The sequence below is a fragment of the Schistocerca cancellata genome, chromosome 3 (genome assembly GCF_023864275.1).
Source record: "Schistocerca cancellata isolate TAMUIC-IGC-003103 chromosome 3, iqSchCanc2.1, whole genome shotgun sequence".
Taxonomy (NCBI): Eukaryota; Metazoa; Arthropoda; class Insecta; order Orthoptera; family Acrididae; genus Schistocerca; species Schistocerca cancellata.
Window position 1 is genome coordinate 750,222,612 of NC_064628.1, and position 19,286 is coordinate 750,241,897.

The window sequence follows — 19,286 nt, forward strand, 5'->3', positions numbered from 1 at the left end:
TAGAAAAAATTAATGACAACGTGTGCAAAGAACAACTAGTAGTGTCAACTAGACATAATTAGAAGTTACTTGCTCTTAACCCTAACAAACTGCAACAACTACAATCTCCTTCCACATCAGAACAAAGTTTTTATGATAGGGTGATTAATTCAACCACTATCTCATTTGACAAAAGTGAAACTGAATTACTTGAAAGGGTCTCAAATATAATATGCCACCATTACTCACTGACAATAATATCAAAGAATTAATTGTCTGCTCTAAAATGGCATGTGACTCAGCTAAAATAAATAATAATGAAAAGATTAGTTTTGGGCTGCAAGTTAACAATATCATACACAAAAACTTACAAAATCAAAAATGAAATAACTGTGACTCCAAACTGCTCAGAAATATTAACAGAAAACTATCTGAAAACAAAGCTCTGGTAGTCAAATCTGATAAATGGAACTCTGCTTTTGTTATGTATGAATCTGAATATATCAACAAAACTCTAGAATTTTTCCAGAATAATAACATACATGAAATACACAAAGACCCCACACCCAAATTTCAGGCCCAGCTTAAGAAACTACTGAAAACTTCTGACTTCCTTTTATCTGACTGTGATGTTCTATGCCTTGTCATGAACCCATCTGCACCAAACTACGTTCGCAACCAAAGATTCGTAACAAAAGTTGCCCTATACGCCCCATAGTCAACTCAAGAAACAGTACAGCATATTTTATCAGTAAGAAACTTAAATACATTCTTAGTAACTTTTATACCTGTTGTTGTTGTTGTTGTTGTTGTTGTGGTCTTCAGTCCTGAGACTGGTTTGATGCAGCTCTCCATGCTACTCTATCCTGTGCAAGCTTCTTCATCTCCCAGTATCTACTGCAACCTACATCCTTCTGAATCTGCTTAGTGTATTCATCTCTTGGTCACCCTCTACGATTTTTACCCTCCACACTGCCCTCCAATGCTAAATTTGTGATCCCTTGATGCCTCAAAACATGTCCTACCAACCGATCCCTTCTTCTAGTCAAGTTGTGCCACAAACTTCTCTTCTCCCCAATCCTATTCAATACCTCCTCATTAGTTACGTGATCTACCCACCTTATCTTCAGCATTCTTCTGTAGCACCACATTTCGAAAGCTTCTATTCTCTTCTTGTCCAAACTAGTTATCGTCCATGTTTCACTTCCATACATGGCTACACTCCATACAAATACTTTCAGAAACGACTTCCTGACACTTAAATCTATACTCGATGTTAACAAATTCCTCTTCTTCAGAAACGCTTTCCTTGCCATTGCCAGTCTACATTTTATATCCTCTCTACTTCGACCATCATCGGTTATTTTACTCCCTAAATAGCAAAACTCCTTTACTACTTTAAGTGTCTCATTTCCTAATCTAATTCCCTCAGCACCACCCGACTTAATTTGACTACATTCCATTATCCTCGTTTTGCTTTTGTTGATGTTCATCTTATATCCTCCTTTCAAGACACTGTCCATTCCGTTCAACTGCTCTTCCAAGTCCTCTGCTGTGTCTGACAGAATTACAATGTCATCGGCGAACCTCAAAGTTTTTACTTCTTCTCCATGAATTTTAATACCTACTCCGAATTTTTCTTTTGTTTCCTTTACTGCTTGCTCAATATACAGATTGAATAACATCAGGGAGAGGCTACAACCCTGTCTTACTCCTTTCCCAACCACTGCTTCCCTTTCATGTCCCAGAGGGTGCCAAATTTGCTTCAATGGACATAGTAATCCTTTACACCAACATTCCTGTACATGACACTATTCAGATAATTAGAAACAACCTATTAAAACACAAAAAGCTATCCAAGGCTGAAATATGTGAACTCATTTACTTGCTAGAACTAGTCCTATTACACAATTATTTTACTTTTAGTAACAAAATGTATAAACAGGAAGATGGTCTTGCAATGGGCAGTAGTTTGGCAGGAATACTTGCAGATATTTACATTAACCACATAGAAAACAAAATTTTTCAGATCAGATAGTTCACTTAAAAATAAAATAATATACTACAAAAGATATGTGGATGATACTATTATCTTGTACAATGGTACAACTGCGGAGATTGAGAAACTTGCTAAAGGCCTCAGCAGCATGCACAACAACATCAAATTCACTGTAGAACATCAAGTAGATAAAGGCATCAGTTTTCTTGACCGTACAATATCTAATGTAAACAACAAATATGCCTTCCAGGTTTACAGAAAACCTACCACTAGTGACGTTGTCATTAAGAACTCCTCATGTCATCCAGCACAATACAAAATGGCATTCTTCAGATCCACACTTAATCGTATACATAAAATCCCACTCAGTCTCCATGATGAACAAAAAGAAATTAACATTATAAAAGAAATTGCACAGAGAAATGGATACAACCCAGATGTAACTGATAAACTTAACAACAAAATCAAAAAGAAACAACCCACACCTACTAAATCAGATTGAAAAAACACATTCGCCTGCATACCATTTATAGGTAAAATTTCATACCAAATTGTCAACCTCTTGAGGAAAACTGGTATTTAAATTTCTTTCAGCACTAACAACAAGCTACAACAGCACATCATCCACAAGAGTAAGACAAACAACCAATGCCACCACAAATCAGGTATTTACAAACTTGACAATTGCCCACAGTTCTACATAGGCCAAACTGGAAGGAGTTTCACTATAAGATACCGTGAGTATATGGATGCCTTCCGGCTAAATAATTTTGATAAATCCAGCTTTGCAATGCCATGGTCACTCAGCCACAGCCATTACAGAAAACCTACAAATACTACACACTGTGAACAAAGGAAAGAAAATGAATTTGCTTGAAAAACTAGAAATTTATATCCACAGCTCTAACTCACCGGACCTTGTTCTGAACAAACAAGTGGAACTTGCAAACAAATCCTATCTTCACATATTTCATGAAATATTCAAAAACAGAAAATAATTATCCTCTGATATAATAACAAAGTAATATTCTATGAAATTCGATGTAGCAGTCATACAACAGTCCAAGGGTCATTATCATAATTTGTAATAGTCATATTTTAAACACAAGCTGTAACTGGGATTCTATAATGTGTAATAGATTTCAAAAATTTCATATATGTAACATTATTGTATCTCCTAGATCTAAGTTATCTGACAACAGTGTGGCTCAAAACAGTTCTAGCTGTCATTTTTTAATTTTAATTTTTTAAATTTGTAATAGCTTTGAGTGATTTTATATATAACAACATTGTACTTCCTAGATCTAAGTTTTCTGTCAAAAATGTGAACCAAAAAATTTCATAATGTGTGTCAAGAAACGTCGCAGTCTATAATAGCTTTCTAAATTTCTATATATGCAACACCTTTGCACTTCCTGTGGCTAAGTTCTTTGACCAGCACCTACGAGTTTCTGTGTGAGCAACATCTTTACATTTGCTACATCTAAGTTCTTTGACCACAGCCCACATGTTTATATGTAAACATAGAGTATTTCACGAATGCACATCATAACAGCGTAATATGGAGCTATACCTGATATATGGACGTGAAAATGACTAAGTGTGTAACTAAGTGGCAAATCTCTCATCACAGCATAACTGTAATAATGGTGCTTTATCTTTTTGTAAGTACAGATAAATTTTCGTCAAATGCTGCCTTACCACTTACAATAGTCCCACTTGTATTTGTGTAGTCACCAGCAAATAATTTTTTGTATTTATACAGTGATCTCCAACAGTACAAACATGTAAAAGAATGTATAAACACCTGAAGATGGGCGCAAGCCCGAAACCGGTCGTGTGACGAATAAACAACCTTTTATTGTGGCTGGTAGCGGACATTTTTCTACAACCCCAAAGATGTATACTGTCAATAATGTTTGTTTTATTTTAAAAGCTGTAAGTGTTTTCACATAAAAAATTCGGAGGTATTAATTTTCAGCACGCCATTGTATCTTCTGAACTGTAACTAATGTGTGGACGACAGGATCACAGATGTAGAGGAAGAAATTGAATTTTTCTCATTTTCCCTGTCATAGCCTTAAAAATGAATAGAGAGACCTCTGGCCTAAAAACGTGGCCCTAACTTATAGCCAACAGGCATTTCTGCTACACCGAGCGAGGTGGCGCAGTGGTTAGACACTGGACTCGCATTCGGGAGGACGACGATTCAATCCCGCGTCCGGCCATCCCGATTTAGGTTTTCCGTGATTTCCCTAAATCATTCCAGGCAAATGGCGGGATGGTTCCTCTGAAAGGGCACGGCCGACTTCCTTCCCCATCCTTCCCTAATCCGATGAGACCGAAGACCACGCTGTCTGGTCTCCTTCCCCTAAACAACCAACCAACATTTCTGCTACCAATTTACCATCTTCAGTCTTAACCCTTCATCTGTTTCATTCCAACTCGTTTCATAGATTGCTTTATCATTTTTGGGCGTTACACTTGCTTCAACTCATCACGTTCATATGGACATGAAATGTTCATCTTTTGCATTGGAAACAGCCCTCATTTTCTCTTACACTTCAAATAATTTAACATGTTTATAACTGAGATTTGAAACGCGTTGGACTAAAATAAGAATTTGAAATATTACGATTGAAGACAGCATAACAGTGGCAACAAGTGCAAAGCGCTTGCCGGTGCCTTGGGGAATACCAACTAATTAGCGAAAAAGTTACGTTCATGTGCTTAGTAGAGAGTTAGTCCACATTTGGAAGCAATATAGCATCGATTCTGCGTGGCATGGATCGATATGTCTCGGTAGGTTGTAATACTTATTTTTGACCTATTTCGCATCTGTATCGATATTTTTATGTCATTTTGTAGTATTGCTTATGTATAATGTCGTATCTGTCATGGAAATTCTTTGACTATGTATACATGTTTCAATTATGTGAATTTCTGAACGCTGCTGTTTAAATTATGCTTGTGGATTTAAATAACTAATGGAGTGATTGTTATGTAATGTACTGTAAATGATGTGGTCCATAATTAGGGAACGTAGGGTTAAATGTAAAAGATATGGGGACGCCCCGCAGCTACGGAAGTAGCCTGGCGGAGTGGAAATGATGTGATTGGCGCGCAAGTGAGAACTCTTCCTTCGTGACGAATAAGGAGTCTGGGCTGAGCAGTGCTGTGGTTAACACTTTGGTAGCAGCAGCAAATCATAGTGGCTCATATTCCTGTAGTTTTGAGGCCGGAAGACCTTAAGGGGCTCCGGAAAGGCTCAAAATCATGAAAAGTTCAATTTTTACTTTTTTGCGTTTTCTGAATCTGCAGACTATTACCTTTTAATAGATATATAATTTATTCAATTCCGAAGACTACAACTATTTTTAATTTTTTTTTTGAAATGTGTTCTACATGGGCGTGACCCACTGTGGCGCTGTTAAACTGCTGTCAAATGGTGTTATTATTAACGTCCGTGTTCATCAGGTACATTTTAGTGATGTGAGATAAAGTATGTGTTGTGGCTAAACCTATTTTCAGAGACTTAGCAGCACCTGAACTGTTGAAAAAGTGTATTCATGGAAAAACTCAAAACCCCAATGAAAGTGTAAATAGTGTTATATGGTCGAGAATCCCCAAGACTGTATTTGTTGGAATAGAAACACTTCACTTTGGTGTGTATGATGCTGTTGCGACTTTCAATGATGGCAACATTGTAAGGTGCAAGGTATTTAGAAATATGGGAATGAAGATAGGTTCTAACATGGTACGAGCGATTCTTGCTTTAGACAAGGAACGCCTTCGGGCTGCAGACAGGGCTGTAAAGAGTCTAGAAATACAAGCAAGAGTAAACAGGAGGAGGAACAAGAGGAAGCTGGAGGAGGAGTTTGCAGAGGATGAAGATAATCCATCCTATGGACCTGGAATGCACTAAAAAGTTAATCCAATCTTTGTCGCTCGATTCCCAAAACTTTTATTTTCTCATACTAATTACATGTTTTCTAAGGATCTTCCAAACATATTTGTTTCAAACTTTCAGTAAATGTTACACAGTACCTTCTGCATAATTTAACACAGCCTTTTTCCAAAAAAACTGTATATTTTTGAATATATAAATAAAAAATTGCAAAAAATGTCGTGAATTTTCATTACAATTGAAAAAAAACATCTTTAATAACTGAACTAAAATTTTGTAAAATCCCTGTGTTAAGTTGTAGCCCATATTCCAATAAATAATCTGTAAAAAGTTCAACTTCCTACCTCAAATACTTTGTGAGAAAAGATGTAATTTATAAGCGTTATTTTAACATTGCAAGTATAGGGCGTTCCGGAGCCCCTTAAGGGCAGTATTTATGGGTTTCGGATACTGAATTTCGTGATACCATTATCATGACGTGGTTTTTGGCCATATAAAAATATTATTTAGATGCCAAGAAAATCAGTAATACGGCGAGACCTACAGTACTGCCATGACGGCATCGCCACCAGGTTAATAGCCACTGCAAATTGAGCCACCAGTGCCATTAAATTTTTTTGTATTTGGCACTCTAAAAGGACTAAATATTTGCGATATTTGCTTAATTTTAATAATAATCGTGATGTTACTAAAAATTCTATCTTACATCCGTGCCGCGCGGTCCGTGGACGTCTTGTCACTGTCCACAGGCTTTCCCCGTCGGAGGTTCGAGTCCTCCCTCAGGCGTGTGTGCGTGTATGTGTCGTTCTTAGCATAAGTTAGTTTAAGTTAGATTAAGTAGTGCATAAGCTTAGGGACCGATGACCTCAGCAGTTTTGTCACGTAAGTCCTTACCACAAATTTCCAATTTTTTAGACCCGTGATTGTCCCAAATCACAAACCTGGACAGGATACCTATCCTAGTGAATTTAATTTCGACTTGTAATTTATTATAAGAAAGTGGCTGAACTTGAATTTAACGTTGTGTTGTTATTTGCAAAGCCAGATATAATACTGGTTAGGTGAAAAGACTGCTTATGAAAGCACATTTGTTATTTAAGAATTTGTAATCAGTTGTGCTTTACTTAACTAATAAGTAATGATAAGAATACTTACCATTTCTCATACATACTGGTGTAGATTTGATAATGAGCATGGTACTTAAAACCATGAAAGTTTAAGGGTCCTCATGTACCAGCCTAGCGATTCAATGAATCAGTGCAAAAGCTTCTTCAGAGCCAGTGTAGTTAGATTTGCATTCTGTCTAGTTGCTTGAAACCGAGTTTAAGAAAGAACTATTTATTGTTTTGTCTATTCTAATGAAAGTTAGTTAATGCACCGGCATACAGACCCTGTACAAAGCAATGAAGTTATAGATGATGATCATTAGCAGACCCTCTGATTTAAATTCAGAGTCGTTTCAAGCTTTTCCCTGTTCAGTATTGCTGCCAGTTTCATGTTTGTCGGTATTTGTTTTTATGAACTGTTGCACATAGTTCATTTTTAGGTATGTGTTGTTGAGAGGCATATATTGCCGTTTACTGTCTCATTAGCCATTTGCTTATCTGACTCACTGGTTAGTAGCACATTTATCAACAAGGTTAGATTACTGTGTTATAGTGTTAACAGATGTAAGGAAAGAGTTTAGCCTGTGTATCAAGGACGGTTAGGTTAGCCTTAGCACTGCCTTCTGCTCTATGGTTATGCTTGACACAAGAATGCCTCATTAGGCAGGCGACCTGTTTTGATATGTAATGTTACAACTTGCTTTTGTGCTGGGAGAACGTCTGTTCTTGACCCACCGTTTACTATTGTTTATACTCTGCTGGAGGGTATCGGAAGCGAATCCAAGTTCGATTGTTCTGTTTCCATTAGGTTATGTCACGGTTACAACTTTCAAAAATTCCTCGCAGATGTATAACGTTAGCATCGATTATCGTTTAAGGTGGTTGGTGGCAGAGATATATGGCGCCTGCTGTCTACGCACCGGTCACTCAGTTCCCGTAAATTACGGACCGGTTGTCTGAGCGCGGAGTTGGCGTTCGATAGCGTCCGAGTTATGTTCCATCTTGTTCATATCAGGTGAATTTGCTGACCAAAACATCAATGTGAGCACTTTATCAAGTTCCTTAAATCCCTATAGCACGGTATGTAGTTGCTACACAGACAATTACCCTGCTTGAAGATACCATCGCCATCGGATGACTTCAAGAAAGTGGTATGCAATAATGTTCACATTGTAAACAACTACCATGGTGGCTTGGATTACTACCACAGTCCAATTTCGAAAAAAAAATAATTGGAAAGTTGTGGTAAGTTCTATGGGACCAAATTGCTGAGGTCATTGGTCCCTAGGCTTACACGCTACTTAATCTACCTTAAACAAAACACACACCTATGCCCAAGGGAGGACTCGAACCTCCGACGGGGACAGCCGCGCGAATCGTGGCGAGGTGCCCTAGACCACACGGCTACCCCGCGCGGCTCCAATTTGCAAGGTACCGTCTCCACTGTTGTTGGGTTAACAAGGGAAAACATAGGGGTGGTGTGCTGTTCAACAATACACGCTAAACGGTGTGCTCCAAAACACTTTCACCTGCACCAGGATTGCACTACATCGTCAGCACTGCCACAGATAGCTGCCTATCCTGCTTAGTAGGGCTGGGAAACCTCTGGCCTCCAAGTCCTGTGATGAGGCGTGGACGTCCCACACCTTGTCGCCTAATCGTCTTTTCACTGTCCTCCAACCACTTTTCGATACATATTCGCGACAGTAGCACACGGAAAACCGACCAGTTTCGCAGTTTCTGAGATTCTCGTTCCGAGGTGCTGAGCCACAACGATTTGCCCTTTGTGTCGATGTCGCTCACGTCAGAGGATTTCACCATTTGCGGTCTGTATCGTTGGTAGAATAATTTTCTTGCTGCGTCATGTGCCCACAACTCCCCTATCCGTCATTCAGCCTCGAGGTGGGCAATTGTCATATTATTTAGGCTCATCACTGTTGGTTTAGCCAATATGGATCGTAAAATGGAAGTAGTTACGCGTTCGGACAGCAGATGGCATAACGTATTGTCCTGCACTCTACAGCCTCAGTTAATCTGCTTGTCAAACTGTTATGATTGATTGTGATACTGATATTTTCTTAGACACTATTTTACATCTCATTTGAAGAATTAAAGATGTAATAGTTAAATAAAACCGAGAAAGGGCAAAAATATGGGTGGGTGGTGGGCGAGAGAGAGAGAGAGAGAGAGAGAAAGAAGGAGAGAGAGAGAGAGAGAGAGAGAGAGAGAGAGAGAAGGAGTGACGGTGGTCGAAGCGGCTTCCTCTGTATTGCTTAACAGTCACATCTCGATTGCTCTTACAGTACATGCAACTCTGTTAATATGCAGTGAGAATAATGCACTAGAGCGCACTTCCTCTCGTGAAGTTAAACATTACTGCACCAATAGAAAGACCGCTGACGTAAGAGAAATTCAAAACCTTGCGTAGTTTTCCCACCATTCTGCAGCCCAATGTCCACCATACAGTACTATTTGTGAATAGGTGATCATCTGGATAAAGGAAGATGAGATTTGTAGTGCTACATACATTTTGCTCTGTACTGCGAGAAGCAACTAGATTTTTTCTGCATTAACTTTTCTTTGTTACTGTGCTTTTCAGAATACAACCGAAGATTGGAGGACAGACCCTGATGCCATTGGTTAATTTTGGGAGTCATGAACAACTATGTGTCCAAACGTTCATTATGTTTTAAGTTGAGCTCTGAGTGTACATGAAACAGTATTTATTTAGCCTAAGGGATACGATATTCAGTACTAGAAAGCCTTTTTCAAATTAAGCGGATGTACGTATATAAAGTGAATTCTCTTTTATTTTACAAATAATATCATAATTAACATGAGATGAAGATTTAAGAAAATTTAAACATTAAGATACTCCTTCTGACCTTTCTTAGCCAAGACTATTTATACTGAGACATGACACCGATTTAGACGTTTTTGCATTGCTAGCCACTGACTTCCACGACAAATATACAGAAAAATCAGCCATTTTCAAGCTCATCACAAAGAAAAATATTTTAACTTCAACAATAACTTTTACTCACAACAAAGAGGACTACCGATGGGATCGCCAATCAGCGGCCTACTGACTAACTCATTTGTGAATCAAACAGAAAGCAAGTTCTTTGACACAGTAGTAACATGAAGAGAACATAACTGAATGTAGACGATGTAATTTGCCTAGTAGATAAACCATGTGCCCCCATGAACGAACTAAATGATGGCGTACATTGTCCATCCATAAAACACTTCACTACTGAGAAAGAATCGGATAAAAGGCTAAGTTTAATGGAGCTCATCATACACAATATATGAGAGTTCACAATAGAGAAGTCAATAACCACTAGCAGTTATCCACGACTAATCCAGTCGCCCCCTACTCGTAATAAACCGACTGAACAGCATACCCATGATCAAAAGACACTACATGGAAAAATGAAACATAGTAAGGACAAACCAGCGCGCCCGGTTAGCCCTGCCGTCTAACGCACTGCATTCCGGGCGGGAAGGCGTGCCGGTCCCCGGCAAGAATCCGTCCGGCTGGTTTGTGTCGAGGTCCGGTGTGCCGGTCAGTCTGTGGGTGGTTTTTAAAGCGGTTATCCATCTGCCTCGACGAATGCGGACTTTTCCTCCTTATTCCGCCTCAGTTACACAACGTCGGCGATTGCTGCGCAAACTGTCTCCACGTACGCGTACACCATAATTACTCTACTACGCAAACATTGGGGTTACACTCCTCTGGTGTGAGACGTTGCCGGGGGAGTCCACTGGGGGCCGAACCGCACAATAACCCCGGGTTCGGTGTGGGGCGGCGGTGGGGTGAGTGGACTGCTGTAGCCTGTTGTGGGGCTGTGAACCACTGAGGGCTACGGCGGGGACGAAGCCTCTCCGTCGTTTCTAGGTCCCCACTTCCATACAATGCAAAACCAAACCACTAACATTTTTAAATATAGCCAATCTATTACCTATCATGTAATTTGCAATTGCTATCAATCTGTACACGAGGGCCAAACATGTAGGAATTTTAGAGCCAGATATGCGGAATTTTTCAGAGCGCTAAAAAGTTACAGCTCCCACTCTAAATTTACTGTTCTCCTAAAAGCACAGAATCACCACTCAAGTAACTTAACAACCGATTTAAAAGTTCTTGAATCTACTAATAGCTTGCACTGAAATTAACAGTATTAGCGAGTTATCAAAAATCAGTAGTTCGCCGAAAAAAGTACTAAAGGAGTAAATACGACAATGCATAAAAACACTAAAGAATTATACAAGAAAACCAAAAACAAAACATGACCTCCTTCCCAATTACATCGCGCTTCGTTTCTCAAGTATTTCCACTCTTATTCCAAACGTCGTATGATTACTCTCCACATCAAAGTTCCCCCTCTCTCCCCCTATCTATTTCTGTCGCTCATTCTGTCTACATGTATGTTTCTGCACATACATGAGTAATGTGACTTAAGTTCTGAAATAGAGACAAACACACAAGGAAACACGGCACATGAGCTGAGGATACAAACGTTGTATTTTGTGAAAAACAAACAGATTTTTTTTTCCTTTATTGAGTTTCGATTCCCCCTAAAGGTGGGCGGGCTGGCAAACAGAATGCGCGTGCAACTATTAAAACAACGACAATGAACAGAATAACTGTTTTCACACGTCTAATACGCTAGTAACGAACCAGAAACAATAAGTCAGACACGAAAAATGCGCTATCGTATATCGATTTTAAATCTGTAATTAAAGAAAACTGAGAAATTTGCTTTTGACAAGCTGTATACTATATGGTAATACAGCCCCGCAACACAATATAATTGATTACATTATGCATGGTAAACGTAACTGTACAATAATCTTAATAAATAAATAAATAAATAAATAAAGGAAGATAGGAGAAAATGGAAGGAACATGTAGACCGTATGGGTGGAGAAACGTTCCCGGTAATGGCTCTAAAATATAAATACGATAGAAGAAGAAAAGTACGAAGACCCTGCAAGAGATCAATACCGTAACAAGCAATTTCCTAATACATGAAGTGAAGAAGAAGAAACTATCTCCATTTTTCAAAATTGTATTGTAGAACTGATTCTGCACGCGGCATAGATGTGTAACATTCCATGGATCAATCGCGTATTATCTATCACAGCCCTCAGCTATGCCTGTATACAAACATATGTTAATTTTACAAGATCGTAGGCTTCCGCGGCCAGTGTCATAGTGACTGAAATTCTTCTGGGTATTATGCCGCGTCATTACTAAAAAACCAACAACAATAATAAAGTAAAACCGACGTTTCGGCCGAATTGCAACGGCCTTCCTCAGGACACGACTGGTTTTGCATGGGGATAGGGTGCTTCTATTTATTACAGACTATCGATGTCTGACGTCACTGTTGTAAAACCTTTAATTGGCCCTCCAATATGATTGGCTAGTCATGACGTAAGGGAAGATGGAAGGAAAGAGGCCATTCGTAGATGTCCATGTGGTGAACGATTGGTAACTGTCCGCCAATCAGCGTTCAGCTTCTGGTCGGCAAGTTTTCCTCCTGGTGTGCCTGGAAGTGGACTGACAGTTGCTCTACGGCTGTTCGTGCAGATACCGTGCGTGTCCCGTGTAGCTTCTGCCCCGCGGCCCGTTGGACTGGGATGGCCGGCAGCCAGGACAGCCAGTTTGTAGCCATCTTCTCTGTTGATGTTGTCAGGCTCCTTAATAATTTCGATGGCCTCCCGTATTGTGCGTTCTCGCATCCACGATTCTTTCGCCAGTACTCGGGCTTCCTGGAACCTGATTGCTGTCCACAGTCACGGTGGTGTTCCGCTATCGCCGATTTATTATGCTGTTGTAATCTTACATAGCGTTCGTGTTCCGCTACTCGTAAGCCCGTCTCCCTGTTGCTCCTATGTAGGCAGCTCCGCACTCACACCGTAGTTCGTAAACACCTGCAGTGTTAAGATTGTTGACTACATCCTTGGTGGAACCTATCATTTCGTGGATCCTGTGATTGCTTCGAAAAATCGGTTTGAAACCTCGTCGGTGGAGGACGTAGCCTGGCCGTTCACTGACGCCTTTTACATATGGTAAGTGTAACAGTGGAAGCTTCTCTTCTTTGCCTTCTTCTCGTGTTCTGCCCCCTTTGGTTTTAGCTACCTTTCCTATGATGTTGTCATCATAGCCGCTGGCACGAAAGGTGTGTTGTAGCTCCTTTAATTCTTCTTTGATGTTATTTTCATCGCTTATCCGGTCTAATTATCACTAATGCATTGCAGAAATAATTTTAAACTGAATTTTCTGTGAAGCTCCCCAAATGTTATCAAGGCATAATAACCTTTTGTATAAATAATAAACAAAAAACCACTGCTGATACTATGTAATGTACTGAAATACTTACAGGTGAAACAAAACATACAATCGGCGCCTTGCATAAACTAGAAAATCTCTGCAGTAAGACCCAGACTTAGATTCCTGACGAGGAAGTCAGATTTTAGAATTAAGGCCTTCCAGCACCATGGTAGCTATTACCCTTAGGGAAAACATTGACGCACTATACTTACATCCGATTCTAGCGTCGAGAGATGACGTGGTGCTCGTAGCGCATGTGGTCCACGGAATCTGCACTCAGAATTAAATGTGTGTTATCTGAATTAACATTACACTGCGTCACGGTAGACTAGAGAACCAGCATAGTATTTGGCAAAAGTTTCTTCGACACGCGTGTTTCGAAAACATTGTCATCTTTACGATTCAGGTTGAACCATCGTATATGAATTTCTCTGCGCAAAGGTAGCGAAACGGCGAGCCAGCTGGCAGTTGGCAGGTGTGGCATCTGGACGGTACTCACCACCGACGCCCATGACGATGGGGCCCGCGTAGGACAGGTTGTTGAGGTGGAAACCCCGGCTCTCGTTCTTGACGCGCACCGTGTGGTTCCCTCGCACCTCCTGGGCCACGGACAGCTGGTCCGCGTAATAACCTGCAAACAGGTAACACCACGTTGCTGTTATACAATTACGGAAAAAGAAATCGCAATATCAAAACATAATTAACTTAAAATTTTGGGAATACATTCGTCTAGATAACATTTAACTAATGTAGACGCGAGATAACCCATTGCAAATGTGAAATTCAGCCGCTAGAATGTTGAATGCAAGCATGTAAACGTGCATGCATTGTGTTGTACAGGTGCCGGGTACTGTGACATTACTGTTCATATTTTTAAAAATTTTTTTGTAAATCTTTTATTGAAACTGTTAAAGCAGAAGTAAAGACATCTTGTTTGAAGCGAAATCGATACTGAAACTCTCTGATAAGATTAAAATGAATGTACACATTAAGAAAAAGGGTGTAATATTTACTTTTAAATATTGTAAAGATATCTATTTGTTATTATGAGTCCTCAGCTCGTGGTTGTGCGGTAGCGTTCTCGCTTCCCACGCCCGGGTTCCCGGGTTCGATTCCCGGCGGGGTCAGGGATTTTCTCTGCCTCGTGATGACTGGGTGTTGTGTGATGTTCTTAGGTTAGTTAGTTTTAAGTAGTTCTAAGTTCTAGGGGACTGATGACCATAGATGTTAAGTCCCATAGTGCTCAGAGCCATTTGAACCATTTTGTTATTATGAAATGTAAAAAGGTGCTATAATGTAATTATGTATGTAATAGTTACTGACACTCACTTACGGCTGCATGAGATGTGTGTAGTATAAAAGATGGAGTAGTTCCGTCAGGAACGGGAAGCTGTGTAAGCGTAGGAAAACGTGGGAGCAGAAACGTTTGGCGCGCTTTGGCAGGCGCGAACAACGTTAGTCGGTGGTTAGTGATCTTAGAGGCAGCTCGTACAGCGCCAGCATAGTGTGGAGTGCGCCATATGGTTGCATCTTGCCTCGGTTGGAAACTGCAGTTTATCACGGCCTGGTATGGGGAGAAAAACGGGCTGTTGATCATAACATGGATCATCGCTATGAAGAGGAACTAAGTCCGACATGGATAACTCCTCTTGGCCGTTCTGATATTGATGCAGTTGTTGCCACCGTCGCTGATCACAGCTTACAGGGTACGACATTTTAGCTATGTATTATAGTGTGTGCCAGGAAGTTGAAATGTGCTTTAAGAATAATAACCATCATCCAAATTAACAATTGTGTCCACGTGGTAAATTTATCCCGCTCATAAACAAAACAGGATCCTAACCTGGTACCTGTATTCAGCCAAGACTGTGAAATCTTTAATACGCTCCTGGAAATTGAAATAAGAACACCGTGAATTCATTGTCCCAGGAAGGGGAAACTTTATTGACACATTCCTGGGGTCAGATACATCACATGATCACACTGACAGAACCACAGGCACATAGACACAGGCAACAGAGCATGCACAATGTCGGCACTAGTACAGTGTATATCCACCTTTCGCAGCAATGCAGGCTGCTATTCTCCCATGGAGACGATCGTAGAGATGCTGGATGTAGTCCTGTGGAACGGCTTGCCATGCCATTTCCACCTGGCGCCTCAGTTGGACCAGCGTTCGCGCTGGACGTGCAGACCGCGTGAGACGACACTTCATCCAGTCCCAAACATGCTCAATGGGGGACAGATCCGGAGATCTTGCTGGCCAGGGCAGTTGACTTACACCTTCTAGAGCACGTTGGGTGGCACGGGATACATGCGGACGTGCATTGTCCTATTGGAACAGCAAGTTCCCTTGCCGGTCTAGGAATGGTAGAACGATGGGTTCGATGACGGTTTGGATGTACCGTGCACTATTCAGTGTCCCCTCGACGATCACCAGTGGTGTACGGCCAGTGTAGGAGATCGCTCCCCACACCATGATGCCGGGTGTTGGCCCTGTGACACCGGTGTGTCAGACCCACCATACTTGCTCCGGACACTGCGAGAGGGCTGTACAAGCAATTATCACACGCACGGCACAGCGGACACACCAGGAACCGCGGTGTTGGCCGTCGAATGGCGCTAGCTGCGCAGCATTTGTGCACCGCCGCCGTCAGTGTCAGCCAGTTTGCCGTGGCATACGGAGCTCCATCGCAGTCTTTAACACTGTTAGCATGCCGCGACAGCGTGGACGTGAACCGTATGTGCAGTTGACGGACTTTGAGCGAGGGCGTATAGTGGGCACGCGGGAGGCCGGGTGGACGTACCGCCGAATTGCTCAACACGTGGGGCGTGAGGTCTCCACAGTACATCGATGTTGTCGCCAGTGGTCGGCGGAAGGTGCACGTGCCCGTCGACCTGGGACCGGACCGCAGCGACGCACGGATGCACGCCAAGACCGTAGGATCCTACGCAGTGCCGTAGGGGACCGCACCGCCACTTCCCAGCAAATTAGGGACACTGTTGCTCCTGGGGTATCGGCGAGGACCATTCGCAACCGTCTCCATGAAGCTGGGCTACGGTCCCGCACACCGTTAGGCCGTCTTCCGCTCACGCCCCAACATCGTGCAGCCCGCCTCCAGTGGTGTCGCGACAGGCGTGAATGGAGGGACGAATGGAGACGTGTCGTCTTCAGCGATGAGAGTCGCTTCTGCCTTGGTGCCAATGATGGTCGTATGCGTGTTTGGCGCCGTGCAGGTGAGCGCCACAATCAGGACTGCATACGACCGAGGCACACAGGGCCAACACCCGGCATCATGGTGTGGGGAGCGATCTCCTACACTGGCCGTACGCCACTGGTGATCGTCGAGGGGACACTGAATAGTGCACGGTACATCCAAATCGTCATCGAACCCATCGTTCTACCATTCCTAGACCGGCAAGGGAACTTGCTGTTCCAACAGGACAATGCACGTCCGCATGTATCCCGTGCCACCCAACGTGCTCTAGAAGGTGTAAGTCAACTACCCTGGCCAGCAAGATCTCCGGATCTGTCCCCCATTGAGCATGTTTGGGACTGGATGAAGCGTCGTCTCACGCGGTCTGCACGTCCAGCACGAACGCTGATCCAACTGAGGCGCCAGGTGGAAATGGCATGGCAAGCCGTTCCACAGGACTACATCCAGCATCTCTACGATCGTCTCCATGGGAGAATAGCAGCCTGCATTGCTGCGAAAGGTGGATATACACTGTACTAGTGCCGACATTGTGCATGCTCTGTTGCCTGTGTCTATGTGCCTGTGGTTCTATCAGTGTGATCATGTGATGTATCTGACCCCAGGAATGTGTCAATAAAGTTTCCCCTTCCTAGGACAATGAATTCACGGTGTTCTTATTTCAATTTCCAGGAGTGTATAAAAGTAAGAAATGCAAAAGGTTTATCACACCCCCACTCTCCGTGCATCTCCTCCTGTTCTATCCGTTTCCCCTCTCCTTCTCTCCGTCGATCTCCTGCTCCCCACTATGTCGTGCGTCTCCTTCTTGTCCCTCTTCGTCTGTCCATGTCCTCGTCCCCCTTCTTTCTCCACGTTATCATGCCCGCCCCCAACAGGAGGCTGCTCGTTCTTACTTCTACAGTATTTCTTTCCAAGTAGCAAGTAGTGTGTCTACCAAGTTTGGTTGATATTTGTTAGAAGCTCTTAGCGTTAGTTGACTTCTCTGGATTCGTCTGTTAGTTGCATCTGAACTAGCCAGTGGCTGTCGTCCAAGTAGCAAATCCGTCAGGGATATTTTTTTGTTTTGTTTTGGTTTTAGGGTGCAAAACTGCTATGGTCATTAGCGCCCGGTCCGTGACTTAGGAAACAGTAAAAAACCGAAAATGGAAACCAGCAGCAATGGGAACGAAACTCAAAAAATTGGAGAAACTAAAAGCAGAAGGAAGGCTTAAAAATCCACTACAGAAAGGGGTTGGTTGTCCCCAAAAAAAGCTTCAGATGACTGACGTCATTTCACTGGCACTAATAAACTCGAGAACGCGATCGGCCGAGCGCGTGTCATCTGCTAAAATTGACGATATATCAGGCGACAGCTGTAGATGGGCGCGGTAACGGAGTAAAATAGGGGCACTCAATTAAAAGGTGTCTTACCGTCCACAACTGAGAGCAGTGGGGACAGAGTGATGGAGGATCGCCGCTTAAGATGTCGATGGCTAAAAAGACAGTGCCCTATCCGGAGTGTAGTTGAAATTACCTCCTCCCGACGACGCGTTCGGGAGGAAGAGGTCCAAGCACAAGGAAGAGCTTTCATGTCCCGCAATTTATTATGGGGAAGTGTCGACCAATGTGCGTGCCCTAAAAGAACAACACGACGACATAAAATGCTCCGTAGATTGGCGAAGGGAATCGATTGAATAACTGGCCGAAGAAGAGAGACTGCAGCCTTGGCCGCTATATCGGCCGCCTCATTTCCACAGATACCAACGTGTCCCGGGAGCCAGAGGAACGCTTCCGAGACGCCCCCCAGGTGGAGCAAGCGCAGACAGTCCTGAATCCGGTGGACCAGAGGGTGGACAGGGTAAAGAGCTTGGAGACTGAGGAGAGAGTTGAGAGAATCTGAACAGATAACATACTGTATCCGCTGATGGCGGCGGATGTAGTGGACAGCCTGGAGAACAGCGTAAAGCTCCGCAGTATAAACCGAACACTGGTCGGGAAGCCGAAATTGATTTGGGGTGTCGCCAACAATATAGGCACTCCCTACACCAAACGATGTTTTTGAGCCATCAGTGTAAATAAATGTGGCTTCCTTCATTTGTGCACATAGAGCAGAAAATGCCCGACGATAAACAAGTGAAGGGGTACCATCCTTGGGAAACTGATAAAGATCACGGAGCAGGCAGAGCCGGGGACGGAGGCAAGGCGGTGCTGTACCCCAAGTTGTCAAGAAGGTTTTAGGAAAGCGGAAGGTCAGGGATATTTCGACTGTTGGTGATGTGATTCCGAAGTGGAAACGCGAAGGAACAACCGCAGCTGAAGCAAGCCCAGGCAGACCTCACGTTCTTACGGACAGGGCCGTCGAGCATTGCGAATGGTAGTTGTAACAAATATCTTGAAATCAGCAGAAGGAATCACTCGTGAGTTCCAGACTAGTACCAGCAGTCCAGCTAGCACAATAGGGAGTTTAAAAAAATGGGTTAGAATGGTCGAGCACCTTCTCGTAAGCCACACATTTCTACAGTGAGAGCTTGAGGTGGTGTAAAGACCGACGTCACTGGACAGTAAATGAATGGAAAAAAGAGTTATTTGGAGAGATGACTCACGCTATACTCTATGGCTATCCAATGAAAGTGGTTGGGTTCGATGAAAGCCCGGAGAACGTTACCTACCATCATTTGTAGTGCGCCAACAGTGGTTTTACGTTATAGAGGTGTTTGTTGTGTTTACGGTGTGGTCCTGTTATTGGGCGTAAGAAAAC

At 42.6% G+C, this 19,286-nt stretch overlaps 1 protein-coding gene across 1 annotated transcript in view; it reads right to left on the minus strand.

Moving 5' to 3' along the window:
• The window catches only part of LOC126176550 (uncharacterized), a 954,985-nt gene that overhangs the window by 644,613 nt on the left and 291,086 nt on the right, over window positions 1-19,286 (minus strand). The window contains exon 2 of the mRNA XM_049923708.1: window positions 13,834-13,965. Within this exon, the coding sequence (XP_049779665.1) occupies window positions 13,834-13,965 (132 nt within the window). The remainder of the gene's footprint in view (window positions 1-13,833; window positions 13,966-19,286) is intronic.